The sequence below is a fragment of the Rhinolophus sinicus genome, linkage group LG03, assembly GCF_036562045.2.
Source record: "Rhinolophus sinicus isolate RSC01 linkage group LG03, ASM3656204v1, whole genome shotgun sequence".
Taxonomy (NCBI): Eukaryota; Metazoa; Chordata; class Mammalia; order Chiroptera; family Rhinolophidae; genus Rhinolophus; species Rhinolophus sinicus.
This window is the reverse complement of record NC_133753.1, coordinates 149691182-149716306: the sequence shown is the minus strand read 5'-3', so window position 1 is coordinate 149716306 and position 25125 is coordinate 149691182. Positions and strand designations below refer to the sequence as shown.

Below are 25125 nucleotides of genomic sequence, written 5' to 3'. Positions count from 1 at the left end.
CTAATAAATGTTTTTACATAACCACAGCAAATTATTTAAAAATAGGAAATTAAACACTGAACCAATACTGTTATCTTACCTACAGATTTTATTGAGCTTCTGCCAATTATCCCTATGAAATCCTTTATAGCAAGAAAAAAATAAATCCAAAATTATGTGTTGCATACAGTTGTCATATCCTTTTAATACTCTGAAAAAGTTCCTGAGTTTTTCTTTCCATTTCATGATATTGGCATTTGAAAAGACTACAAGCCAGTTATTTTATAGTATACCCTCTTTTGGTTTTTGTCCGTTTCCTCTTGATTAGATCCAAGCCATTCACTTTTGGCAGGAATTCAACTGACTTGATGCTGAGTTCTATTCAGTGTATCTTAGAAGGTACGTGATGATGTTGCTGGCAATGTTAACTACATTCATTTGGTTCCAGCAGTGTCTGCAAAGTTTCTCCATTGTAAAGTCATTAATTTACCCATTGTAATTAAGGAATATCTTGTAAGGATATACTTTGAGACTATGCAGACATCCTGTTACTACCTACTCAAATTTCACCCCCTAGTTTTTAGCATTTGCTAATGATTCTTGCCTGAATTGTTGCTGTAATGGCTGGGAAATGGTGATAGTCAAATCCTGTCATTCCTTCTATATTTATTAGTTTTTGCATTGTAAGGAAGAGCTTTCCTTTCTCCCTTACTCTATCATTCATTCATTCTAGTGTGAACTCAGAGACTTTTGCTCTATTCAATAGCTTGTAATCCTCTTACTGTCATTTATTTTGTTGCTCAAATTGGCCAGTGGGAACCCCTTCAAGCTGGCTCTTGTATCTTTCTGACGTGTCTTTAGCATTCTGTGAGCACTTCCTTGCTTCTTTTGGAACAATTAAGATGTTCCAAGATCATCTTGTTCTTTCCATGCCCTATATCTGAAATAAGTCCTTTCTCTAAGGAACCCTGGTTCCTCAGAGTGGTGAATGGAATTTAAAAAGCGAGGTCTACTATAAAAAGGAATGCAGTACTAAGAGTATATTCTACAATGTGCATGAAGCTTCAATAAAACATGCTAAGTGAAAGAAGCCAGACACAAAAGCCACCTTATTGTCAGACTACATTTACATGAAATGTCTAGAATAAGCAAATCCAGAGACAGAAAGTAGACTGATGGTTGTCAAGGGCTACAGAGTAAAGAGAGGATCAGGACTTTGAGGTATGGGATGATGAAACTGTCCTGGAATTACATAGTGGGGATGGTGTACAACCTTATGAATATACCAAAAACACTGAATTATATACTTGAAAAGGGTGTATTTTATGGTGTGAAAGTATACCTCAGTTAAAACAAAACAATACAAGATCTGTGCACGAAGTGTGCTCAATGGTACTGGGGTATTATTGCACGAAGGCTTTGTCCTCAAAGGACAGCCTTGGGAAATAGATGTCTGTATACTCACATATGCATTCATATGTATCATACTAATGTGTGTAGAAACACACACATGCATATATATACTCACACACACCTTGATATCTACATAAAAACCCAGGAAGGTAACACTGACATTCCAATTCCAATCCAACATTGCTGTATTTACTGTATCTTTCCCCTTTTTCAGAGTTGTAATTCCCTTCTACAACAGTGTAGAATCTTACAACCAGGATTTGAATCCAGACAATTCAGCTCTCTTAACGATTATACTTTAGGATGCCCATTTATTTTTAACAAAACCACAATTTACTGAGTAAAATTCAGTTGAATTCAGCAAAGATCTCTTAATTTGTACTCACAGTGATGCTGTCCAAGAGTTTGGCCATATGTTTGATAATTTCACCATGCTGTACAGGTTGCATTTGCAGTAGTTTCTTAATAACAACCACACTTTCAGCAACAACTATTTCTGAAAAAGAGATTATTCGTATTAATTATGTGTAATTCAATTCAAATGTATTATCTTTGGTAAAATGTAAATTTAAATTAGCAAAACATTCTACATGTCTTAAATGACTAGGTGAAAACTATAACCATGAGGTGGACTTCCCAGTTGTTTAGGTGAACATTTGTCTTAAGTAGAGGAGTATACTTTAATTTCTAACATTTGTTACTGTTTCCTGCCTTCTGATATCCCTTTCTAATCTCTGATTCTTTAAGTCAGAAAAACAAAGTGAAGTTAGATTATGTAATCGCCATAATGTTCAAGTGTCTTTGGCTTTTTTTTTTTTTAACCAGAGCTCTCAAATACTGTTATTTGATTCCTACTAATTATATAGTGGTAATCAAACACATACAATCTAAATAACATTTTTTTCCCCAATTCTAAAGAAAACAGAAAACTGAAAAAAAAAAAAAAAAAAAAAAAAAATTCCTCCTTAATTGGTATGTCCAGAAAAGTGAGCAGTAAGGATTAGCAGCATTAGGAAAGGTGTTGCTATAAAAATAGCATGGACTTCAGAGACAGAAGGAGTTGGGCTGTGAGCTGAATTGTCTCCACTGGTCCCATGAATCCATTCTGCCTTATTTGGCCCAATGCTGTGGCCCGAGAGGCTGACCTCTGGGAATGCATCAACCAGACTTCCTTGCCCTGGCTTCTAGCTATGTTTAGCCAACAGGAAGCACCAGCAGGAGAGAATACTTATTGTCCTGAATCTCTCTTATGCCAGGCTTCCCTGGCAGTGCTTGCAAGCCTCTACTGAAGGTTTCAGTTCCTGTGACTGGCTCTCTCATGCAGGGTCTGGTAACTGCTCCCACTCCTCACACCCTTTCCCTTCAGTTTTAGATATGGCTTCTCACTGTTCCTAGCCTGTTAACCCCAGGGTATTACATCATACTTCGCTGGTTTCCCTTAATTCTGCCCATTCCTTATAAATATCTCCTTCATTAAATTCTGTTCAACTGTCCCTTTCAAGTGTGTCAATCTGTTTCTTGCCAGGACCTTAACTAATACAGTAACTGGTATTAGGAATGGCTCCAGGAAGCAGATCCTCAAATTGGGATCCTGAGACCGAGTTATCACACTTAATTACTGGTCTGAGTTATGGTTTTGGTAGCACCTGTAGAGAAACGTAACTAGCCAGAGCACCTAACCTATGGAATGAATCTTATATGAACAACTATAAATGCTTCAGATGCCAAAGAAATAAACCAACATTGCCTTTACGTATCACTTTGGCATTTTTTAATTAATAGGGACTGATAGATTTTAGACATTCCCCTAGTATAACACTCAAAAGATTTATTTTAATACTATACTGGAAATACCATTATTTGTGTTTTTTCACTATTTTTCTCTAAAATACATTTTCTTATCTAGCTTCCGTTAAGCATATAAAGCCAAATTTTTACCATTCTAATCATTACTAAACATAGATGTTTCAAATTATATATTTCTTTATGTAAATGATCATTCATATTTACATAATGTTTTATGTAAACAAATGACTTCTTTTCTTCTGACAATAACATATGGCAGGTATCTTATTATCATTTTATTGTCTTTTATTTTTCAATTACAATTGACATACAATACTATATTAGTTTCAGGTATACAAAATAGTGATTAGACATTTATATACCTTACGAAGTGGTCATCCCAGTAAGTCTAGTACCCATGTGACACCATACACAGTTATTACAGTATTATTGACTACATTCCTTATGCTGTACTTTACATCCCCACGATTATTTTTATAACTGGCAATTTGTACTTCTTAATCCCTTTCACCTTTTTCACCCACCCCTCCAACCCCCACTCCCATCTGACAACCCTCAATTTGTTCTCTGTATCTATGAGTTTGTTAATATTCAAACTGCAGGGGAAAAAAATCCAGGATTATAAACAGAGTTTTGATTTACCAAAAACAAAAGCCTAAACATTCAAATATCAGAGTTTACATTAGTAAATACTCCTACTTTTAAGAGTGATTATAAATTACATTAGCCTCCCATTATCTAATTATAAAATAACCTATTCTTCTTTTAAAAGTGCTACAGGGGTAGAACATTTATCTCTTAAACCAAAGTGAAGAAAATATATTTTTTGAGAAATTAATGTGTTACGAAGCTGAAGTGGAAAAGATTGTTTTAAAATCCACAGCCTGAAAATTTCATATGAGAAAGAGAGTCAAAATACAAAATTGAGAAATCTTGAATACATTTTGTATAATATTTCAAAGAACTCATCAGTGTTCTAATTAATTTGTGATGCTTTTTGTATGCAACTAAATTTTAAAAGAACACGTCATCTGAAATATCTATAATGTTCAAAATCTGTAATATTCTGGAAGTATTTTCCCAAGGAGTATGTCTTATTTGATCAAATAAGTCATTCTTAAAGATACAGGAAAATAAAAATATGCTTTTCAACACAATTTAAGGTGCAGAAATAGATAAAAAGGATGTTATTAAAAGTAGAAATACAATAGTTTAGTGGATACCAGAGAGTAAGGGGGGAGAGGGGTGGTAGATGAGGGTAAAGGGGATCAAATATATGGTGATGGAAGGAGAACTGACTCTGAGTGGTGAACACACAATGGGATTATAGATGATATAATACAGAATTGTACACCTGAAATCTATATAACTTTACTAACAATTCTCATCCCAATAAACTTTAATTAAAAAAAAAAGTAGAAATAGATAAACTGTATGACATTTAGTATCCTATCTGTTCTACTTACATTCTATAGTCAACTTTTAAAAAACATCTATATCCCTGATAATTTTTGTTGCCCCTTATTTAGAGTTTTAATACTGCATGCAGAAAATGGTTCTATCCATCATAATATGTTGAGTTTATAAGTAAAAGTTTGTAATTTTATGTTCACAATAAAAATGACTCTTATTTGGGGCTAAATTTTGTTTCCATTTTTTTTCATCAGAAATACAATTACAGTTTTCTAAAGAAATCTATACATGGGAATAGATATTTAGGGATATAGAGTTATTGTAGTGAAAAGTTATTTTACTTTGAAATAAAATATTTAAAAAATAATCAATTTTGTTATGTTAAACTTACAGTTGCTATGTTATATATGCTTATGTCTAGATATGACAAAATTGTATTTAGAATTCCACAAATATTTTTAATGATTTTACACTGAAAATTATGCTTTTCTTAAAAAGAATATCATGTTAATCAAATGTAGAATAACAATACTCTAAATTATTTTAAAAGTGGAAATTGACTCATTTTTCTTTCTCGAAATGGCCTCATTTATTCTAAATATCATAGAAATTACTGACATTTTACCACAGAACAGTATGAAATCTGGATTACATATATTATCTATCCAGTTTAATAAAATGTTTAGATATTGTTTGGCTTAAAAACATGAAGCTGTTCAAAATTGATGACTTCTAAATCGAGTTAATCTTGAATATAAAATTATTAGTAGGATATCTGGAAAAAAACTTTGAAGGTAATGTATTCAACATACTGTTTTGATCTAGCCACTTCTCCATGTTACGAAGTCATTTGCCTGCTTTTAGCACCCTCTGCAGGTGAACCAATATTATACATGACATATGCTATTGAAAAGCAGGAAAGTAGAAGGAAGTAGAAGGAAAAGACAAGAAAGGTGATTAAATTGTGAAGAAATAAAATAAACAAATTACAACTTTCTTAGTTCTGTTTAGACAAGAATAATACAGTTTGAAGTTAATTATCTCATCTACTAAAACAGCAATAAAATACTGTGTGTGTGTTTCAAAGATAAAATGTGCTACTCATGTTCACGCTACTGACATACAGAAAAAAAAATGCAATGTTAAAAAAAGTTACAATTTGCAGATCATACCAAGAATATTCAAATGACAAATTACTTGAAAAATAGAATAAAATTGTGAACTCACCATCCCTGTTGGAAAGCAGACACACCAGGCCACTGAGACATGTGTCAGTGACTTCTGAGATGTTGGTTGCACATCTGCCTATAGTTTGAATAGTGGCTGCTGCAAATTGTTTGTCCTGGCTTTTCACATAGGTCTAAAAAATATTATTTCAATTAGTTTATATATTGATACTATCAAGTGAACAAAAAATGCCTATATTAAGTTTTGTCGATATATAATTCTAGCATACATAATCTTCTCATCTATAGGCACTATAGGAGGTCCAACTGATGACTTAATTTAGTTTTGTTTTGTTTTTACTTAAAGCATATGCTTATAGAAGCACACAAGCCAGGTTCATTCACCTGTGGCCACTGGCTTGTGACTCCAAAACAATAGTGGGGAGCAGTCACCCAAAGACAGCAATTAGTTTAATGCAAGGTTGAGAGAGATGATCAAACTCTCTCTTTGGAGGTTTCAGTTCATTTAACCAGCAGCATCTATAAATCTATGAAAAAAAGCATTGCTTTTTTTAGACACACTAAATCTGAAAATTGGCAAAAGAGGAGGAAAAGAACCAATATGGAATTGGCAAACATTTTGCTTTCAAAATGGTAGTAAAACTACAATAGCAACAGTAAGCAGCATTTCATAAAGTTTATAAATATTCAGTTTACAATAAAATACTACACAATTGAAATAGATTTTCTTTAACAGAATGCTTTAAAAATATACTGTAAACAATATATTTATATAAACATAAAAAACAAATAAATAATACAATTATTTAACAACAGGAAGTTAAAAGATCTTTACAAAATTTATGACAGCCCTAAAGAATTTTACTTTGGTTATAACTTCCCTAATTTAAAAACTGTTTTTATTGTTTACAGAAATGAATGTACTCTTAATATGCATATTTATATTTGCATATATTATATGTAATGGAATTTAAAATCCCATTTTCAACGGAAAGTTTTAAAAAATGATTCCAAATCTCAAATGAGAATTGCATACTATAGATTAAACAGTATGGTTATCTAACGTGCAAAAAAGGATAATACATTTAAATGGTGCCTAAATGACAAATGCAGGAGACAATCTAAGAATATCTAAAAAAAACCAACAAATTTAGTGAAAATGGCACCAAGAGCATGATTAAATGTTGAAGACATAAATTAAACAAATTAAACTCTCTTAGTTACATTTAGGAAAGATCACTTGTATTTAAAACCATTTCCCAGTTGATTATTTAATTTTTTCAATTAAAAACAAATGAGTCTTTAGAAAAATTCTCTATTTTACTCAAAAAATTATTATAAGGAAACTGTATACCTATGAACATAACCCATAAACACAGAAATAAGGTACAAAGACAGACAGTGATAAAAATGGATACATGAAGAATATATTTAAAAGATCCTCCACTAAGTCTTCAGAGGCCCCTTCCATCGTAAAGGGCATAATATCTATGAGGTAATTTTTAAACAATATTTTGGGGGTATGTGTTGCTGGGAGGCATCTCATCCATCAGCATATATGGTTTAAAAATTACAACAAAACAACAATAACATATCATGATGGGATAATTTTAAACCAGTCTTTTTTTAGCTATACACAAAGCTAAGATGACAATGTCTAAATTAGTGACAGGTCAATCAAATAGGGACAATCAGGTAAGAAACTATTTTCATGAGTGCAGAGTATAGAAAGCACTATTGATGACAGCACAAGAGATGGAATCCTTACAGTAACTTAATTTCGAACAGAGTTATAAACCAGCCTTTCAAATTCTATGAAAACATGAAAGGGACTGCTATTCCATTTCCCTTCAATTTTAAATTTGTAGTTAATGTTCATTCTTGAAAATTTATGAATTGCTTAGCTGTCAATCTTGTGCCAAATCACTGTTTTATTTATACAGTTACGTATTTCTAAGTTCTGAAAGATGTTTCTTTAGTTTAAACTGAACTGATATTTTAGAAGTTATTTTATAATTAGCACTGTACACACCTGAAATTCTCGAAGAAGAGTTGATATGTTGGCTTCATTTGCCAGGTTTGTCAAAATTTCAAGCTATGGTAGAAAAAAGACAAAGTAAATATTTTAAAACACAAATAAAAAGGATGAATTTTATAAAGGCTAGGCATTTAATAGAAAGGTAATTTGTTTTTTAAAAAAGTTAGTTACAAATGGTGAGGCATTATACCCTTTAGGTGAACTTTGTCTCGCTACATCTACATACAGAGAATAATTACATAGTGCTTAAGAAATAATTATGAAAGAGAATCCTACATCTTCCCTAATTGTCCCAATTTTACAATTTATATCTAATTAACCTAAACAATTTAAGGTAGCTCAACTTTTTTTAAACTAATGAAGTTAGAAAACAACTGCCTTCCGAGCAATACCTGTTTTCCAGATATCAATTAGTTCTCTTAATTTTCCTTCATCCTACCATACCAAATTCTTAAGATATTTTAATTCTTCTGGATTTATAGTTACAAGATCTATACAATGAAAAAGTCCATCTTCAATAGGCTTGCTAAAAAAAAGTTCAGCTTTTAAATTTACCCATAAAAATATTCAATTAATCTGAGGAAAGCATAAAAAAGGGAAAAAAGGAACAGAGAACAGATGGGACAAACAGAAAACCAAACATGAGATATAGACATAAACACATCATATCAATAATTACATTAAAAGTAAATGGTCTAGACACTCCAATTACAAGGCACAGATTATAGGAGTTCTTTATGTATTCTGTGTAGTGATTTTTCAGATGTATGTACTGGTAATATTTTCTCCCAGATTACGGCCTGACTTTTCATTTTATTTAGATGAGAACATTTAAATTTTCTGTATAGTGTTTTAAAATAATCTCAAAGATACAGAAAAGGTAAAAAGAATTATTTATGATTTGAACCATTTGAGACCAGAAGTACTAATATGATGTCACATCATCGCCAAATACTTTTCTGTGCATATTTCTTACAAAAAGGACATTGTCCTACAGACCACAATACAACCAAGAAAATCAGAAAATTAATACTGATATATCACATCTATGCAATCCTCATTCCCCATTTAAGTTTCACCAATTATCTCAATAATGTATAATAAAAGGATCCAGTTCAATATCACACACTGTATTTAGTTGTGTTTAATCTCCTTCAGTTTGAAAGTTTCTCCATTTTTTTTACACTCACGACCTTGACTTTTAATTATTACCAACCTATTGTTTTGTAAATTATCCTTCAATTTGGGTGTATCTTAGATTATCTTATGATTAAACTCAGTTTCCATGTGAATAATGAATCATTCCAATACTTACTGAATAGTCCACCCTTTCCCCATTGGTTTGTAATGTCTCCTCTATTATATAGTACATTTTCATATGCATGGATCTGTTTCTAGGCTTTTATCCTATTCCAGTTATTTTTCTGTCTAAATATCACATTGTTTTAATCATAGCTTTTATCTGTAACTATATACTATAATTATCATTCCCTGAGCACACTTTCATAATCCCTTGTGTTAGCATAAATCATGCCTTTCTCCATCTCCCAACCCTACAACCTCCCAACGAATCTATTAACCAAAAACAAAATAAATCTCAAAATATGTTATTCTTTTAAGATCTATTCAAACATCATTTTCACAAGTCTTTTCTAAACATCCCAGAAAATTAACCCCATCTTTATACTTCTCACAGCACTCAATTCAAATCTCTATAATATCACTTAAAACATGTAGTACTAAAATTACCTATTTGCACATCTGTCTCCTTCAGTATACTGTGAGTTATTCAGGGTGTAGGTAGCATGTCTTCACTTTGTATTATTATAATTTAGGACAGTAACTAGTATATAATAATGTAGTTTGGAAAGTATCAAGAAAATCCCTAACTGTATCTATTTTTTAAAAGCAGGTCTCTATTTTGCACATGCTAGAAGCTGTAGCAATACCTTCAAAGCAAACATGTATTAGCGTGTCTAAAAATAAAAGCATGCCTACCTTCAGTGTCTTGATCATAGTTGGATCAGTTGACCTAACATAGAAACTCTTCAGATAAGGTTCAAACATACCCTAGATGACAAAATAAATATATACATACATTTAATGATGCTAATGCATTAATTTCTCTCTTGAATTATGTATTCAAAACATACATACCTTTCTGTGAATTGACATAGTTGCTATATTTTGTAGGACAATATACTGCACTTCCCTAGAAATTAATGGAGAATTTTCATTGGGTATATTTTCCAATGGAGTATCTTTAAGAACAGTACATTAAAGAAAAAGAATTAGCAATAAGTTTCATATTGAATGGAACTCAAATATAACTGAAAAGTTTTTGTAAATCTGGAATGTTTATGCCTTATTTGTAAATACATTTTCCCTACAAACTATTATTAAATTGTATTTGATTCATCATGGGGAAGAGTTAAAACCAATTTTGTAACACTGTATTCCTAAGATGTAAAACCAATACTGCAGCTGCTCTGAACATCACACATGCAAGGAAGGTATCCTTAGAGCGAACAGAACAAACATAACCATAGAGTTAATACAAACTCTTGATCAGAAGGCTCATTGTGTCACTCAATTCTGCCTGGAGTGAAAGACAGGTTAAAAAAAAAACACACAGTCATGTTATTTTTATGTCCCAATTTTTAAGAAATGATGTCAGGCTTCATATGAAAGAGCCATTCCAGATCCTTCTGATAGCCTCTGAACTAGCTCTAAACAAGAAAAATTTTTGAACTGATAAAAGGGAAAAGAATGACTATGTATAAAGACAGAGGAGAGAATAAGAACCCAAAGGAATCTTATTAAGGGACGGCAAAAGCCAATCTAGGGCTAAAGTTGTGGCACTAAGTTTGCATTAAGGACAAAAAAGAATAGGTATGCATCTTTCCCCCCAAACTCTATTACAGAATGGTAAACCTGAAACCTATGTAACTTTACTAACCATTTCACCCCAATAAGCTTCAATTAAAAGAGAAAAAAGAAGCACTCAATGAAAAACATTATTTATTTAAAATATCTAATTATTGCAAAATATCCAGGATAACTAAATAGCTAAAACAATGGTATTCTTAAACACAGAAAACAAAACAAAGGACAGGGGCAGCCAGATGGCTCAGTTGTTTATAGAGCACAAGCTCTTAACCACAAGGTTGCCGGTTCAATTCCCGCATGGGAATGTGGGCTGCGCACCCTGCAACTAAAGATTGAAATCGGCAACTGGACTTGGAGCTGAGCTGTGCCCTCCACAACTAGATTGAAGGACAACGACTTGGAGCTGATAGGCCCTGGAGAAACACACTGTTCCCCAATATTCCCCAATCAAACAAACACACAAAAAAACAAAGGACAAAAATCTGATCTTAAACTTTGAAAGTAGATGTCATAAAAACTCAATAAAAGTTTTCTGAATTATTGACCTGACCTGCTAAATTACAGTAGGTAAAATTAAAGGGAAAGGAATTCTTGCTATCTGTCTATCTACACGAAATGAAAAGTGTCTGCATTTCTTTAAAATAAGTAGCTACTAAGCATATAGCTCTTATTAAATAGAGCAAACTAATGGTGACATGATTACTAGACTTAGTGTGGTGATCACATTGTAAGGTATTATAAATATTGAATCACTATGTTGCACATCTGAAACATACATTATATACCAACTATATTTAAATTTTAAAAAATTAAAAATAAAAGGTCAATAAAAAATAGAGCAAACTACAGTAATTTGATACGACTAAAGGAAGCAGCAATTCTGTCATAAACTACATAATTTAGTATATGTATTGCTTTATATAAAATCATATATACTTACACTAAGTTGATCTGATAATACATTAGTATAGTTTCTCAGTGATTCCAGATTTACTATTCGCAAACATTATTACTGTCACACCTAGAAATATCAAACAATACTAGGGTACTAGTGATAGCACATACTATATGCCGAACGATATTTTTAATTTCTTTGGGCTTGAGGTAAAAAAAGTCAGTATTAATCATTAAGTTTGAGATAAACTGTATACAATCTTTTATAATGATTCCTTAGTATGAAATCTTGTTGACAAAACACAGCCACATTATTAAACGCCTGAAAGACACATTATATTCATTCAAACACTACATCTGAAGGAATACAAAAGAAAACATATAGATAAAACCATGTCCTACCTATTGCTACGAAGTAAACGCACTAGTGATTTAGAAATAACGCCAGCTTCAGATTTTGGTGATATGTGCCAGTACAGCTGAGCAACTGCCATAACCACCTGAAAGATAAAGCATGAAAACAGTAAGAGCTATGAACATTGGAGCACCCTACAGTTTCAAAGAACATTCTTACATATTATTTCCTGTAACTGCTACAAAATCCTATGAAATAAGATGAATATCTTGTTATCTTTGTAGCAGGTTGAATGGTGTCCCCTCAAGAATTTGTGTCTACCATCAATATGTGACCTTATTTGGAAATAAGGTCTTCGTAGAGGTGACTAGTAATGATCGGGATGAGATCATACTAGATTAAGGTGGGTCCTAAATCCAATGAGAGTGTCCTTATAAGAGACAGGAGAGGACATACAAAGACACAGAGAAGAAGGCCATGAGGAGATGGAGGCAGAGACTAGAGTAACAAGCCAAGGAACGCCAAGGATTGCTGGCAATACCAGAAGCTAGCAAAAGGCAATTTCTCCCTCAGAGCCTCCAAAGGGAACTAGCCCTACTGACACCTTGATTTTGGACTTATGGCCTCCTGAAATGTGAGAAAATACATTCCTGTTGTTTTAAGCCACCCAGTTTGCGGTAATTTGTTATGGCAGCCCTGGGAAACGAATACAGCCTCAAAAAAGAAAAGAGGTGTTAAATGAACAACCCAAGGTCTGACAGTTAGTACGAGGCAAAGCGTGACATGACACGCCAAGTCCCAGAGTCTCGTGCTGCTGCTGCTCTGAGGCTGGGAATTTTTTTTTTTTTTTTAATTGTAAGCACGCGTTTCAAACGAAGCCAGACACTTCAGGATAACAGTACTATAATAAATAGGCTGAATTTTTTAAAATCAGTACATTTAAGTTATAACAAAAGGAACTCTATCAAAACAATTCTTCTAAAACAACATTTGAAATGACTTTGGTTTTCAAAATGCAGAACCTTAAAATAATCTTTGGTTCAAAGCATTATAAGGGTAATTAGATTTCTCCGCCATAAAACAAGTACTGTATTTCCCCTACATGCCTCTACACTTCATGTAGAGATCAGTAATCCAGACTTCCCATTTACTGGAAGTATCCAGTTTAACATGTGACAATTCCAATGACAGAGCTACAGAAGTTATGTCATCTTTTTTTTGGCTCAGTAGATATATTAATATTACTTCTGGTAGGTCTACAAAGTTCTAACAAATATATGGCAAGAGTTTTATATACACCTAAAGAGTACTCAGCACCTGAAGGTACTTGAAGTAAAAAGATTTTCTTCCAAAAATGAACATTTTAAAAAAATACAATTTACAGGGTCCTAAATTTACGATTGTGTGGTATTTTGTTATACTTTTTTTATTTTACAAGATTTATTTATAACTTTCAGACATTACTTGGTAATATGAGTAGTTTAAGGATATCTTATTTGTTCACTTGTGATCCACAAATACACTTTAATTACAGAACAAACTCTCCGAAATGCAGCATCTTATAAAACAAAATCTCAATGATTGACTTAATTTATTTGTCGTTGATAGTTATCTTTAAAAATATTACAGCATATAGCACTAAGTTTCCTGAAACAACTAAGACTTTCCTCAAAGTCTCTTGTACAAGGACAAAACAACAACAAAAATATATTCACAATCCTTCAAAAGTCAGCCTTTATATATATTTAGCATCAAAAAAAACAGGACACCAAAACATACTGGAACAAAAAGTAAACCACCTCTACCTGGTACATAATTAAGACCCAAACTTACTGGGATTAAAAGTTCGAACTATCTCTCTTTGTTTCACCATTCAAGAACATTTTTGATCAGTAAATATTTGTACTATATTATCAATTTCCAAGACAAAGTTAAATTATTAGAGAATCAACTATAGAGTAGAGATTCATGTGTCAAGTTACAGCTGCTTAACCTTCTGGCCAAGCTAGGGCACACTAAAATGTAAGTATATTCTACAACATTAGCAAAATAATATTTTTGTTATTACTGTATACATAGTTACTTAATAATGATTTAGAAACTAAATTACCAGGTATAAGAAAAACTTCTGCTAATTACTAAGATATATATACAAAGCTCTAAGTTCTGAATTCTCAAGCATCAGAAAACAAAGTAATTCAGGTGAAATTCCTCATTTTCAAAGTTTTTACTAATTGAGAACAATTAATTAAGAATTTTTTAATTAAAAAAATTTTAAGAAAACATTTAACTTGAATCCATCAAGCCTTTAGATATAACTTCCAGGAAAAACAAGTTATAGAACAAAAAAATTAAATATCACTTTATAAAAGAATCAAATGCATGAACCCAGAAGAACATTCTGCAAAATTTGAGAGGTTTTAAAGATATAACAACCAGAATTAGAGCAGATACTAGTTTAGATGAATCACTTATAAGAGATAACTTAAGATAAATTGGTATTAAGTGAAATGAAATTTTACTGAAATAGAAAGATGGAGAGGAATGACTAGGAAAAAAGGTTAAAACTACATACAGTATGATTTCTATCTTGATTGAAAAAAATATATATATATATAGAGAGAGACATACACACATGTGAACATATGTATATTTATGCAGAAACAAGATCTGGAAGAAAATGCATTAAGATATTAGAACAGTGATTTCTGGGTGACGGGAATATGCTGTTTTAATTGTTTTTAGTTTTGCTAAGTCTGCATTTTCTGATTTCCGGTTGTGCATGCATAGTCTCCTAAAATATAAAGGGTTGTCTAAAATAAAAAGGTGTAAAAAAAACAAAATAAAACAAAAAACATAGGATCCAAATAAAGATGATTTTAATAGTTATTCCTAATAGTTAAAATTTACTATGTATGATGCGTTATGCTAGGTGCTTTTATCAGTACATACAAACACAAAGGGTGCCAAAAAAATGTATACACATTTTAAGGAAGAAAAAAAATGTATTAAAATTATGCTGATGGTAACCACTTTGAGCACCTCTTGTAATTGCAGAAGTCAAACGTGACTTGTATTCATCTTTTGTTGTCAGTATATATTGAGTATTACAATTTTAATACAGTTTTTTCCTTTCTTAAAATGTGTATACATTTTTGGGGGGCATTCTCTGTATTATGGATTGATGACAGACTTAAGTACTCACAACTACTACAATCTAGCAACAGATATATATGCAGGCTTCTAATCAACTTAGAAACACCTTGAGCTAGTATCTTAGGAAAAGTAAATTAATGAAACCACAAAAAAAGTAAATGAAGTATAGTAGGCATACAGCTATGAAACCAAGTAATCTCATCAGAACCTGATTTTTTTTTTGGTATATATACATATAAACAAATAAACAAATGCTCCATTAGCACACTGAAAAATAAAGACTGGTTTACTTAATTTACATACTTTTAACCATCATTTTAAAAAAAAAAATCTGTGAATTATTTCTTTAAAGGGTTTTAACATACCGCTGCGTTCCTGCTCTGAAGCAAAGGCTTTGTGTTCCGAATTAAAAGTCTATGATCTGGATCCATAGTATAAGCCTTCTTCGTTTTGTCAGTCTTTTCCTTCTGTTCGTCATCAGATTCATAGAAATTCTTTTCGTTGTCCTCTAGATCACCATCCTACAGAAAAGAAATCCAATCCCATGTTTAGTTCAGACGTTGAACAGCCCAAATATTAAACAAAGAAAACTTTTTAAAACATCTACAATAGTATTTTTACTGTAGAATACTATTTTTGAAGCAATTAGAAAATACTACGCTACTTATATGAAAGAAAGGTCTTGCTTTTTCTCATACTTTATAACACAGTAACTGTCCTTTATTGCTACAGATAATACTTCTTTTATATTACATATTAAAACTCTGAAAATATTAAATCCCCATAGAAATATCCACAGCTGCCCAAAGGGAAAATCTGACCATTAGATTCTAACAAAGCCTATTAATATGAGTCTACTTAAAATCTGAAAACTGATTCCATAAATTACCAGTCACTCTGTAACTGGATCAAAGGGTCAGAAGAAAGACGAGAATTTTTTGAACTGCAACACACATAAAGAAATCATAATAAAGCTTGACAAGTAAAAAACCAAGATATTAGGCAGGTCAAGAAAGACTCAGTTTGAAATTTAAACATATCCATAGGAGTTGATTCTACGTTTTTATTTGTACCTTTCATTTGAATTTTTTATAATATTATCATTGTCAATAAAAATCAGCTTATAGGTATTTAGTCCTAAAAATAAACAAAAGAACACAAAAAGCACACAAAGACAATTAATATCCATGTGGATACAATTCAACTACTGTTTTGAGGCCATTTCTGTTACCAAATACCTGAAACATACTTTCCACTTCTGGGAAGATGGAGTAGATAAACTTGTCCCTATTCATCTCACTAAGTACAAGTAGAAAGGCAATATATGTAAAACAAACATAAGAAAGGAAAGGCAGAGAGAAGAAGAAAGATTGGATAGACACCTCAGGACCCAATGAATAACTACAGTGAATTCCTTGGGTTTTCATTTTTACCTCATATATCACAGATTAGGTGCTAAAGAAGCTGGTAACCCAGAAACACCAACAAGCATAGATAAAATAAACCCGCCCATAGCCTGCTCCCTGTAGCCAAAGGACCAAGAAAGGAAAAGTCTAGCAAGACAGAAAATGTTTTTAGAAAAGAACTGTTATAGTGCAGCCAATATAGAGAAAAACACCACAATGCCTATCCCCACCAGCGAAAGCTGACCTTGAGAACCTAGATTTCCTTCCTCATCCGGCTAGAATTAGATGCTCCAACCATCCCACTGAGGTGGTGTCAGAAAAGGCCAAGATGGCACTGAGACCTCAATCCCCACCAGGAGATAACGAGGCACCCCAGTGGGGAGCGTGGACATTCAAGCTACCCTAACAACAATGAGGTGACCATATCTCTCCTCACTGGGCTAGTGCACAAGGAGGTTTAGTGGCCACTCAGGACTTGCATCTCCAACCAGCAGTTATAAGGACACACCACTGTGTGGTGTAGTGGAGGACACATGCAGAACAGTAATGAGGCACTTCTACCCCTCCCAGCCAGAGAGCTATCAGGTGAGTATTAGCGGGGAGCCAGAAACCCCACACTCACCCACAGTAACGAGGAGTATGACCTCCCTGAGGTGTCAATGGAAGCTGAGTGGGGAACCTGGACTTCTGCCCTGACCTGGCAAAAATAAGGGGGCATACACCCCACTTTTCCCTGCTAGAGTGCTGTCAAACAAACACAGCTAAAATAAGATCAAGAATCTAATATCCAAGCTGTCCAGGTTTCAATAAAAAATCACTCATCATTCCAAGAGCCAGGAAGATCTCATACTAGATGAAAACAGATAACCAGTAGATAGATGCCAACGCCTGGGATATTAGAATTATCTGATAAAGATTTTAAAGCAGCCATCATAAAAATGTTTCAATGAGCAACTAGGAACATCCTTGAAACAAATGAAAAAATAGAAGGCCTTAGCAAAGAATTACAAAGTCTAAACAAAGAAATAGAAGACATAAAGGAAAATCGAACAGAAATGTTACAGCTGAAAAAGACAAAAACCAAACTTAAACAATTAATGGTATCAAAAGCAGTATGGAGGGGATTGAGGAAACCATCAGTGAACTGGAACATAGAACAGCATAAATTATCCAACCTGAATAAGAGAGAAAAAACAGACTGAGGATAAAGATAAGAAAACAAAAAACAGAATTCAGGAATCTGTGTAACTATAACAACATTTCCTATCATCTGCATCCCACAAGAGAGGAGAAAGAGAGGGGGGCTGAAAGAGTACTTCAAGAAAAATAACGGCTGAAAAAATTCCTAAATTTGGCAAAAGACATAAAACTACAGATTAAGTAAGGGGGGCAAACCCTAAACAGGATAAACTGAAAGAAATCCATCATAAGACACGTTTAAGTCAAACTTCTGAAAACTAAAGACAAAGAAAAAAAATCTGGAAAGCAACATGATAGAAATGATACTTGAGAGGATGAGGTAATGAATAAGAGTAGTTAGTCATAATAAAAATGTAGGACAGATTCAAAAACTACTTAGAAGTTGAAATCAATAGGACGCAGTGACTGAATATGAAAGATGAGACAGGGCCACTCAATAAGGATGCCCCCCATTCCCAACTTGGATGACTTGGATAACCAAGCAGCTGATGATGCTACCACGTAAGATAAGCCTGCACAGGAGGGAAACATCACCTCTCCTTCCCCAGCTACTTGCTATACAAACATCCTTAAAAGACAGTACAGAACAAAACCTAGTAATGCCTTTACTCAGAAGAACTGCAAACATGAGAAAAACCCATGAAGTATTGTCTTCCAATAGTTTCTTTTGCTCATGACTGACTTTCCCAATTCTTCTAAGTGAACCTGCTTTCTATAAATTAACAAATTCCCTCCATCAAAATAAATTTATGATTTGTGATCTCTAATCATTTTTCCTTCAACATGGTAGAACAGTTTTTTGAAATAGTTATATAGCTAGGCACGGAGTTCTTAAGACTTTACACCAAAAGCAAAGTCCATAAAAGGGAACACTGATAAATTGTTATCTCATCAAAATTAGAAACTCTTGCTTCATGAAAAACCCTCTTAAGAGGAAGAGAAAAAAACAAGTTACATACTGGCAGAAAATCTCTGCAACCACATATGTGACAAAGGACTAGTACGTAGAATATTAAAACCATTTCCACAACTTAGCAGTAAAAAAACAAATCAATTCATTTTAAAAAGGGGCAAAAAATAATGTTATCGACTGAACTGTTTCCCCCAAAAAATTCGCACATTGAAGCCCTAACACCTAATGTGACGGTGCCAAAACAGAGGCTTTAAAGAGGTAATTAAGGTTAAATGAGGTCATATGGGTGGGACCCCACTCGAATACAACTGGTATTCTTATAAAAAGAGAGAGAGACACACAGATAAAAGGCCATATAAGGACACAGTGAGAGGCAGCCAACTGCAAGCCAAGAACAGATGCCTCAGGAAAACCAAACCTGCCAATACCTTGATCTTGGACTTCCAGCCTCTAAAATAATAAGAAATAGATATCTGTTGATTGAGCCTCCTACTCTGTGGTATTTTGTTATGGCAGCTCTAGCAAACTAACACAGACATCAACAAACTATTCGCCAAAGGAGACAGACAAATGGCAAGAAAACACATGAAAAGATAATCAACTTTACTGGTTATTAGGGAAATACAAATTAAAACCACAGCAAGACATCACCACACCTATCAGAATGGCTCTCATCTAAATTTTAAAAAACTAGTGGCAACACCAAATGACAGTGAGGACATAGAGGAAATGGATCACTGATACATGGCTCGTAGAAATGTAAAAGGTTAGTCATTCTGGCAGGTTGGGAGTTTCTTACAGAACCAAGTCTGTAATTACCATACAACCCAGTAATTGCACTCTTGGGCATTTATCACTTGGAAAAGTAAATTTATTCTCATGCAAAAACCTGTACACAAAATATTCATAGCAGCTTTATTCCTATTAGCCAAAATGGAAACAACCCAGATGTCCTTGAATAGATGAATGGTTAAACAACTCATTAAACATCTATGCCATGGACTACCCACTCACAAATAAAAAGAAACAAACTACTGATATACACAACTCTGATTAATCTCCAGAGAAGTCTTCTGAGAAAAATTAATCCTAAAAGGTTACATACTATATGATTCCATTTATACAACATTCTTGAAATGACCAAATTATAGAGATGGAAAAACAATTAGTGGTTGATAGGGGTTAAAGGTTGTAGGGTTAAGCACAGGGAAGGAAGTGAATTAGCTATAAAATGGCAACACGAAGGATCCTTGTGATGGCAGTGTTCTGAATCTTGACTATATCAATGTCAATATCTAAAATGTTACCACTTGCCAAAACAGAGGCTTTAAAGAGGTAATTAAACAAATGAAAAATGAAAAACTCGTGAGTTATTACACGAGTTATCTTCTCAGTATTATTTTTTACAACTGCATATACATTTATAGTTGTCTTAAAATAAAAAGTTTTAATAAATAAAATTAAGGAAAAAAATCAGTAAATTATTTAAAAGTTATTTGTACATATTTATCCATTGGTATAACAATAAAAGAAACTATCTAAAATGTTAGAGGTTGGATTGCTTTCTGGGTGTTAAGATGTACAAGTTCTTTACATACTTTGGATAATAACCTGATATCAGATGTATCATTTGCACATATCTTCTCGCATTCAGTAGGTTGTCTTTTTGTTTTGTTGGTAATGGTTTCCTTCACAGTGCAAAACCTTTTTATTTTATTATTTTATTTTCCTTGAAACTAAAGTTTATTGGGGCGACAATTGTTAGTAAAGTTACATAGATTTCAGGTGCACAATTCTGTAATACACTATCTGTATCTCACATTGTGCGTTCACCACCCCGAGTCAGTTCTCTTTGCAAAACCTTTTTAGTTTGATGTAGCCCGTCCCATTTGTTTATTTTTTCTTTTTTTTCCCTTGCTCAAGGAGATATGTACAAAAAGATATTGGAAAGACCAACGACAAAGAGTTTACTGCCTATGTTTTCTTATAGGAATTTTGAGCTTCTTTGTGCATATGGTATAAAAAAGTGCTCCAATGTCTTTTTTTTTTTTTTGCATGTAACCTGTCAAGTTTTGCCAAAACCCTTTACTAAAGAGTTGTCTTTACCCCGCTGTATATCCTTGCCTCCTTTTTCATAGATTAATTGACCACATAAGTGAGGATTTATTTCTGGGATCTCTATTCTATTCCACTGATTTATATATCTGTTTTTATGCCAGTACCATACTGTTTTGATTATTGTAGCTTTGTAGTATAGTTTGATATCAAGGATTGTGATACCTTTCACTTTGTACTTTCTCAAGAATCCTTTAGCTATTTTGGGTCTTTTGTGGTTACATATAAATTTTAGGATTAGTTATTCTAATTCTGAGAAAAATGTCACTGGTATTTTAATAGGGATTACACTGAAACTGTATATTACTTTTGATACTAAAGACAATTTAACAATATTAGTCCTTGTGATCCATAAGCAAGTTATATCCTCCCAGTTATTTCTATCTTGCTTAAATTCTTTCTTCAGTGTCTTATAGTTTTCCGAGTACAGGTGTTTCACCTCTTTGGTTAAATTTATTCCTAGGTATTTTATACTTTTCATGCAATTGTAAATAGAACTGTTTTCTTAATTTCTTCTTCAGATCATTCATTAGTGGCATATAAAAAGGCAACATATTTCTGTATATTGATTCTCTACCCTGCAACTTTACTGACGTCATTTATTAGTTCTAATTATTTATTAGTTTTTTGGTGGAGTCTTTAGGGTTTTCTATATATAGTATCATGTCATATGCAAATCAGAGTTTTACTTCTTCCTTTCCAATTTGGATGCCTTTTATTTCTTTGTCTTGTCTGATTGATGTGGCTGGGACTTCCAATACTATGTTGAATAGGAGTGGTGATGGTGGGCACCCTTGTCATGTTCCTGATCTTAAGGGTTTCAGCTTTTCACCACTGAGTATATTAGCTGTCAGTGTGTCATATGTTGCCTTTATTATGTTGAGATATGTTCCTTCTATACCCACTTTGTTGAGAGTTTTTATCATAAAAGGGATCTTGAATTTTGTCAAAAGCTTTTTCTGCATCTATTGAGATGATAATATGGTTTTTATCCTTTACCTGATAATGTCATGTATCGCATTAATTGACTTATGGATGTTGGTAGCAGGGTAATGCTCACTTCATAAAATGACTGTGGAAGTGTTCCTTCCTCTTCAAATTTTGGAAATAATTTAGGAAGGATAGTTATTAATTCTTCTTTGAATGTTTGGTAGAATTCAACTATGAAACCATCTTTCAAAGATCTTAAAAAGCCATTAAAAAAAACTTCTACAAATCAATATATCATAATATTACATTAAAGATCTTTAATTATTTCTTAACATTTAATATTAAATAAATTAGAATAATTTCCTAAAATGAGAGGGATTATTTTAAATAGCATAAACTTTTAACAACATGATTATGGGATAAGAAACATGAAAAACACATTGCTTAATACCTAAAATAATTATTGGTATAAATTATTATTTCAAAGTATATTTCCCTCAAAGGAAATTTTCTTATACTTCTTATGAAATTCCAATTTGGTTCTACTGCATGAGAACATCCTAGCACAGCTTTTTAGATCTGGCTCTGCTAATTGCTAACTGTATGCACTATGTACCAACTGCACAATTCTCTAAGTTTGAACTAAAAGGAAAAAATAATTGATAAATGAAACACTCATATTTGTAGGTTAATAAAGTGAATGAGATGAGGCTCCCACATAGAATGGGAACAAATCTCCAGTAACTTTATATCTCAATCTGTGTTACTACTGGCTGTTGTCTCAGGTTTGCAATACATCAGAACAGACATTAGCCCAAACAGAATGGAAGCTGGACTTATACAACCACAATGTATGTACTAGGTCACAGCAGTTCACTATCAGTGCTGGCTCTATGACCATGGTAAATTACTTTACCTCTCCTAGTCTTAATTTACTCATCTGTAAAGGGAAATAAAAGTGATATCTGTATCTTTAAAGTGTTTATAAAGATTGATTAGTTTAGTGAAAGTTATACAAACATTCAATGCCTAGTGTATACTAAACACTCAAACAGTAGTAGCTATCACCACTGCTTTTATTAAGAAACTTTCCTTCCAGAAACCATAAATAGAAACCACCACTGAACTTCAAATCAAATATCCCTAGATGCCAAATATGAAGAAAATCCCCCCTTAAATTATCCTTCAGAAAGGAAATTGCCTCATACTTGAGAATTTACAAATACATCACGAGGCTCTTAGACAACTGCTTCATTTTGAACCACAATGTACTGCTTGGGGAGCTCATTACACTAAAACAACTTTAATCAGTCCTAGATGCTTAAAAGAAATCACAAACCCCACTGACAAAAAAATGTCATTATAAATAAGCCTTTAAAGATCACTTTTTAAATAGAGGTAATATAGGATTATAGAGCTCTGCTTTCAGTAATGGCTAAATAGGCACTTAGAACAAACCTTCCAGTGAGTACAGGAAGAGCTAGAGAAAAATCATGAAACATATCTATGTGAAGGCACTGAAATGCTAAAAAGAACAGTGATGAATTATGCATACAAGACCCACAAAAAGTAGTAAACCTAGAGATCTGACTGACATTTGCAATTGCCTTCCTCCCAAAAGCAAATGCTATTACATAAGAGGAGGATGAGAGGCCTAAAAGCTAAGTAGAGCTTTCAGCAGATTTACAAAAATACAGAAATGAAAACTGGAGGTCAGGATCCACCAAAAAGCAAAATTCCTACTAACTCTCCTAGACTGGTTTAAAAGCTGTGTCTATAACCTAGGAAGTAAAGATGATAAAATTAAAGCCCTGCCTTTAAACATCTGAATCCATAATTGAGGTGATTAAGTGAACTCAGATTGGTGATATCTTTATCTAGTAACAGTCCACAAGCAAATCAAATTTCATCATCAAAAGCTTCAAACTAGTTCCACAACTTCTCATAAAGTAAGAAAGGGAAGAAGGGAGGGAGAAAGGGAAGGAAGAAGGAAAGGCAGTGTCATGAAGATTCAGGATATTGTTTCCATTTGGGGGGAAGGCAGGATATTAAACAGAAGTTATCTAGGGGAGGGCTGCTGAAGTATACTTAAAATTTCTGTTGCTTAATCTGAGTACTCATTACATGGGTATATTCAGTTTGTGAAAATTCCTGAAGTCATTTGCTTCTGACACATGAACTTCTTAAATAAAAAATTGTTAAATATACATAAGAAAAAAAGACAATGTGAATACAAATCAAGAAAAACTAAAAACAGACAGAAAGCTAAAAAATAAAGATAACAGACAAGAATTTAAAATGGACTGTAAAATAACTATGGATAATATGCACAGGGAATTAAGTGATGATTGAGATTTTGGCAGGGACTTCAACCCCATATTATTTTTATAAAACGTCAGATTCACTTTTTAATATCATTTTGATATAAAGCACTATAATTTCAGCAACCACTTGTAGAGTTAATGTGGCAATCTTTAAAATTTGACTTTGACTTAGTTTTACATTTGTGATATTTGGACAGATCAGATGGAAGAACATTTGTGTGCTCTTAGGTAAGTGAGGATTCAGACTTTGTATCTTAGATAACTTTGACCAGTTTTAAAGTAATTATTCTTAATTATCATTTAAATGTATAATACAATGAATTTTATTTTCACTTTGTCCAGAAACTCAAAAGCTGGTTAAACAAGTAAGGTAAACAAGATATATTGAGAAAGATGTTTAGTCTGCCTAAGAGTAAAAACTGGTAAAACGGGTTTCAAAGCTATTGAAATCCACTTATAGAAAGTTCTCAAATGCTCAATTTAGTATACTAGCTGTACATCACATATTAAAAAGGAAGATGAACCAATTTTAATACACCTCCATATGTATTTGAAAGCAATATTCAGAAATATTTTATTTTTTTGTGGAACTGCCTAATTTTTAAAATCTTATTCTGTGCCTTCTAATATATTTCTTATCCAAAAATTGATATTAGGCAGTCTCAATTTATGCAATACATCTGTGAATTGGGAACTAAGTAGAAAGCACTCACCTACATAGCTACGAGATAGGTATTATGAAGCTTTTAGATGTTATTCTAAATATTTAGATATTATTCTAAATGTAAAATCCTTATTCAGAGTATATTATGCATATGATTTTAACCACTTTAATAGTTCGGTTTCCTGATACACAGATAATAAAAGGTACAACTTAAAAAGAAGAAATTAAGTAATATCTTTCAGTCTCTGTCAAGTGACAGGGGAATTTGTTAAAATTTGTTTTAGAAGTGTTTGCATCAAAAAAGGTAAAAAAAAATCAATTATTATATATATTGTTTCTATTCAGCCTGGAGAAATGAGGTATTATCATTCATAGTGTTTCTAATGGATATTAATTAAAACGTCTTATATTGTGGCTCATGTTGGCAATTTTTCTAAGCTACA

The 25125-nt window shown here is 32.7% G+C and overlaps 1 protein-coding gene across 2 annotated transcripts in view; it reads right to left on the bottom strand.

The window, feature by feature from the left end:
• The window catches only part of AP3B1 (adaptor related protein complex 3 subunit beta 1), a 218189-nt gene that overhangs the window by 110235 nt on the left and 82829 nt on the right, over window positions 1-25125 (bottom strand). For both annotated transcript variants that reach the window (XR_012495075.1, XM_019728166.2), the window contains exons 8-14: window positions 15496-15651; window positions 12022-12119; window positions 9994-10048; window positions 9835-9906; window positions 7831-7893; window positions 5839-5971; window positions 1779-1888 (exon numbers count right to left, since the gene is read on the bottom strand). Coding sequence is in view for 1 of the 2 variants with exons in the window: in XM_019728166.2 (XP_019583725.2) it covers window positions 1779-1888; window positions 5839-5971; window positions 7831-7893; window positions 9835-9906; window positions 9994-10048; window positions 12022-12119; window positions 15496-15651 (687 nt within the window). In the remaining variant the exon portion in view is untranslated. The remainder of the gene's footprint in view (window positions 1-1778; window positions 1889-5838; window positions 5972-7830; window positions 7894-9834; window positions 9907-9993; window positions 10049-12021; window positions 12120-15495; window positions 15652-25125) is intronic.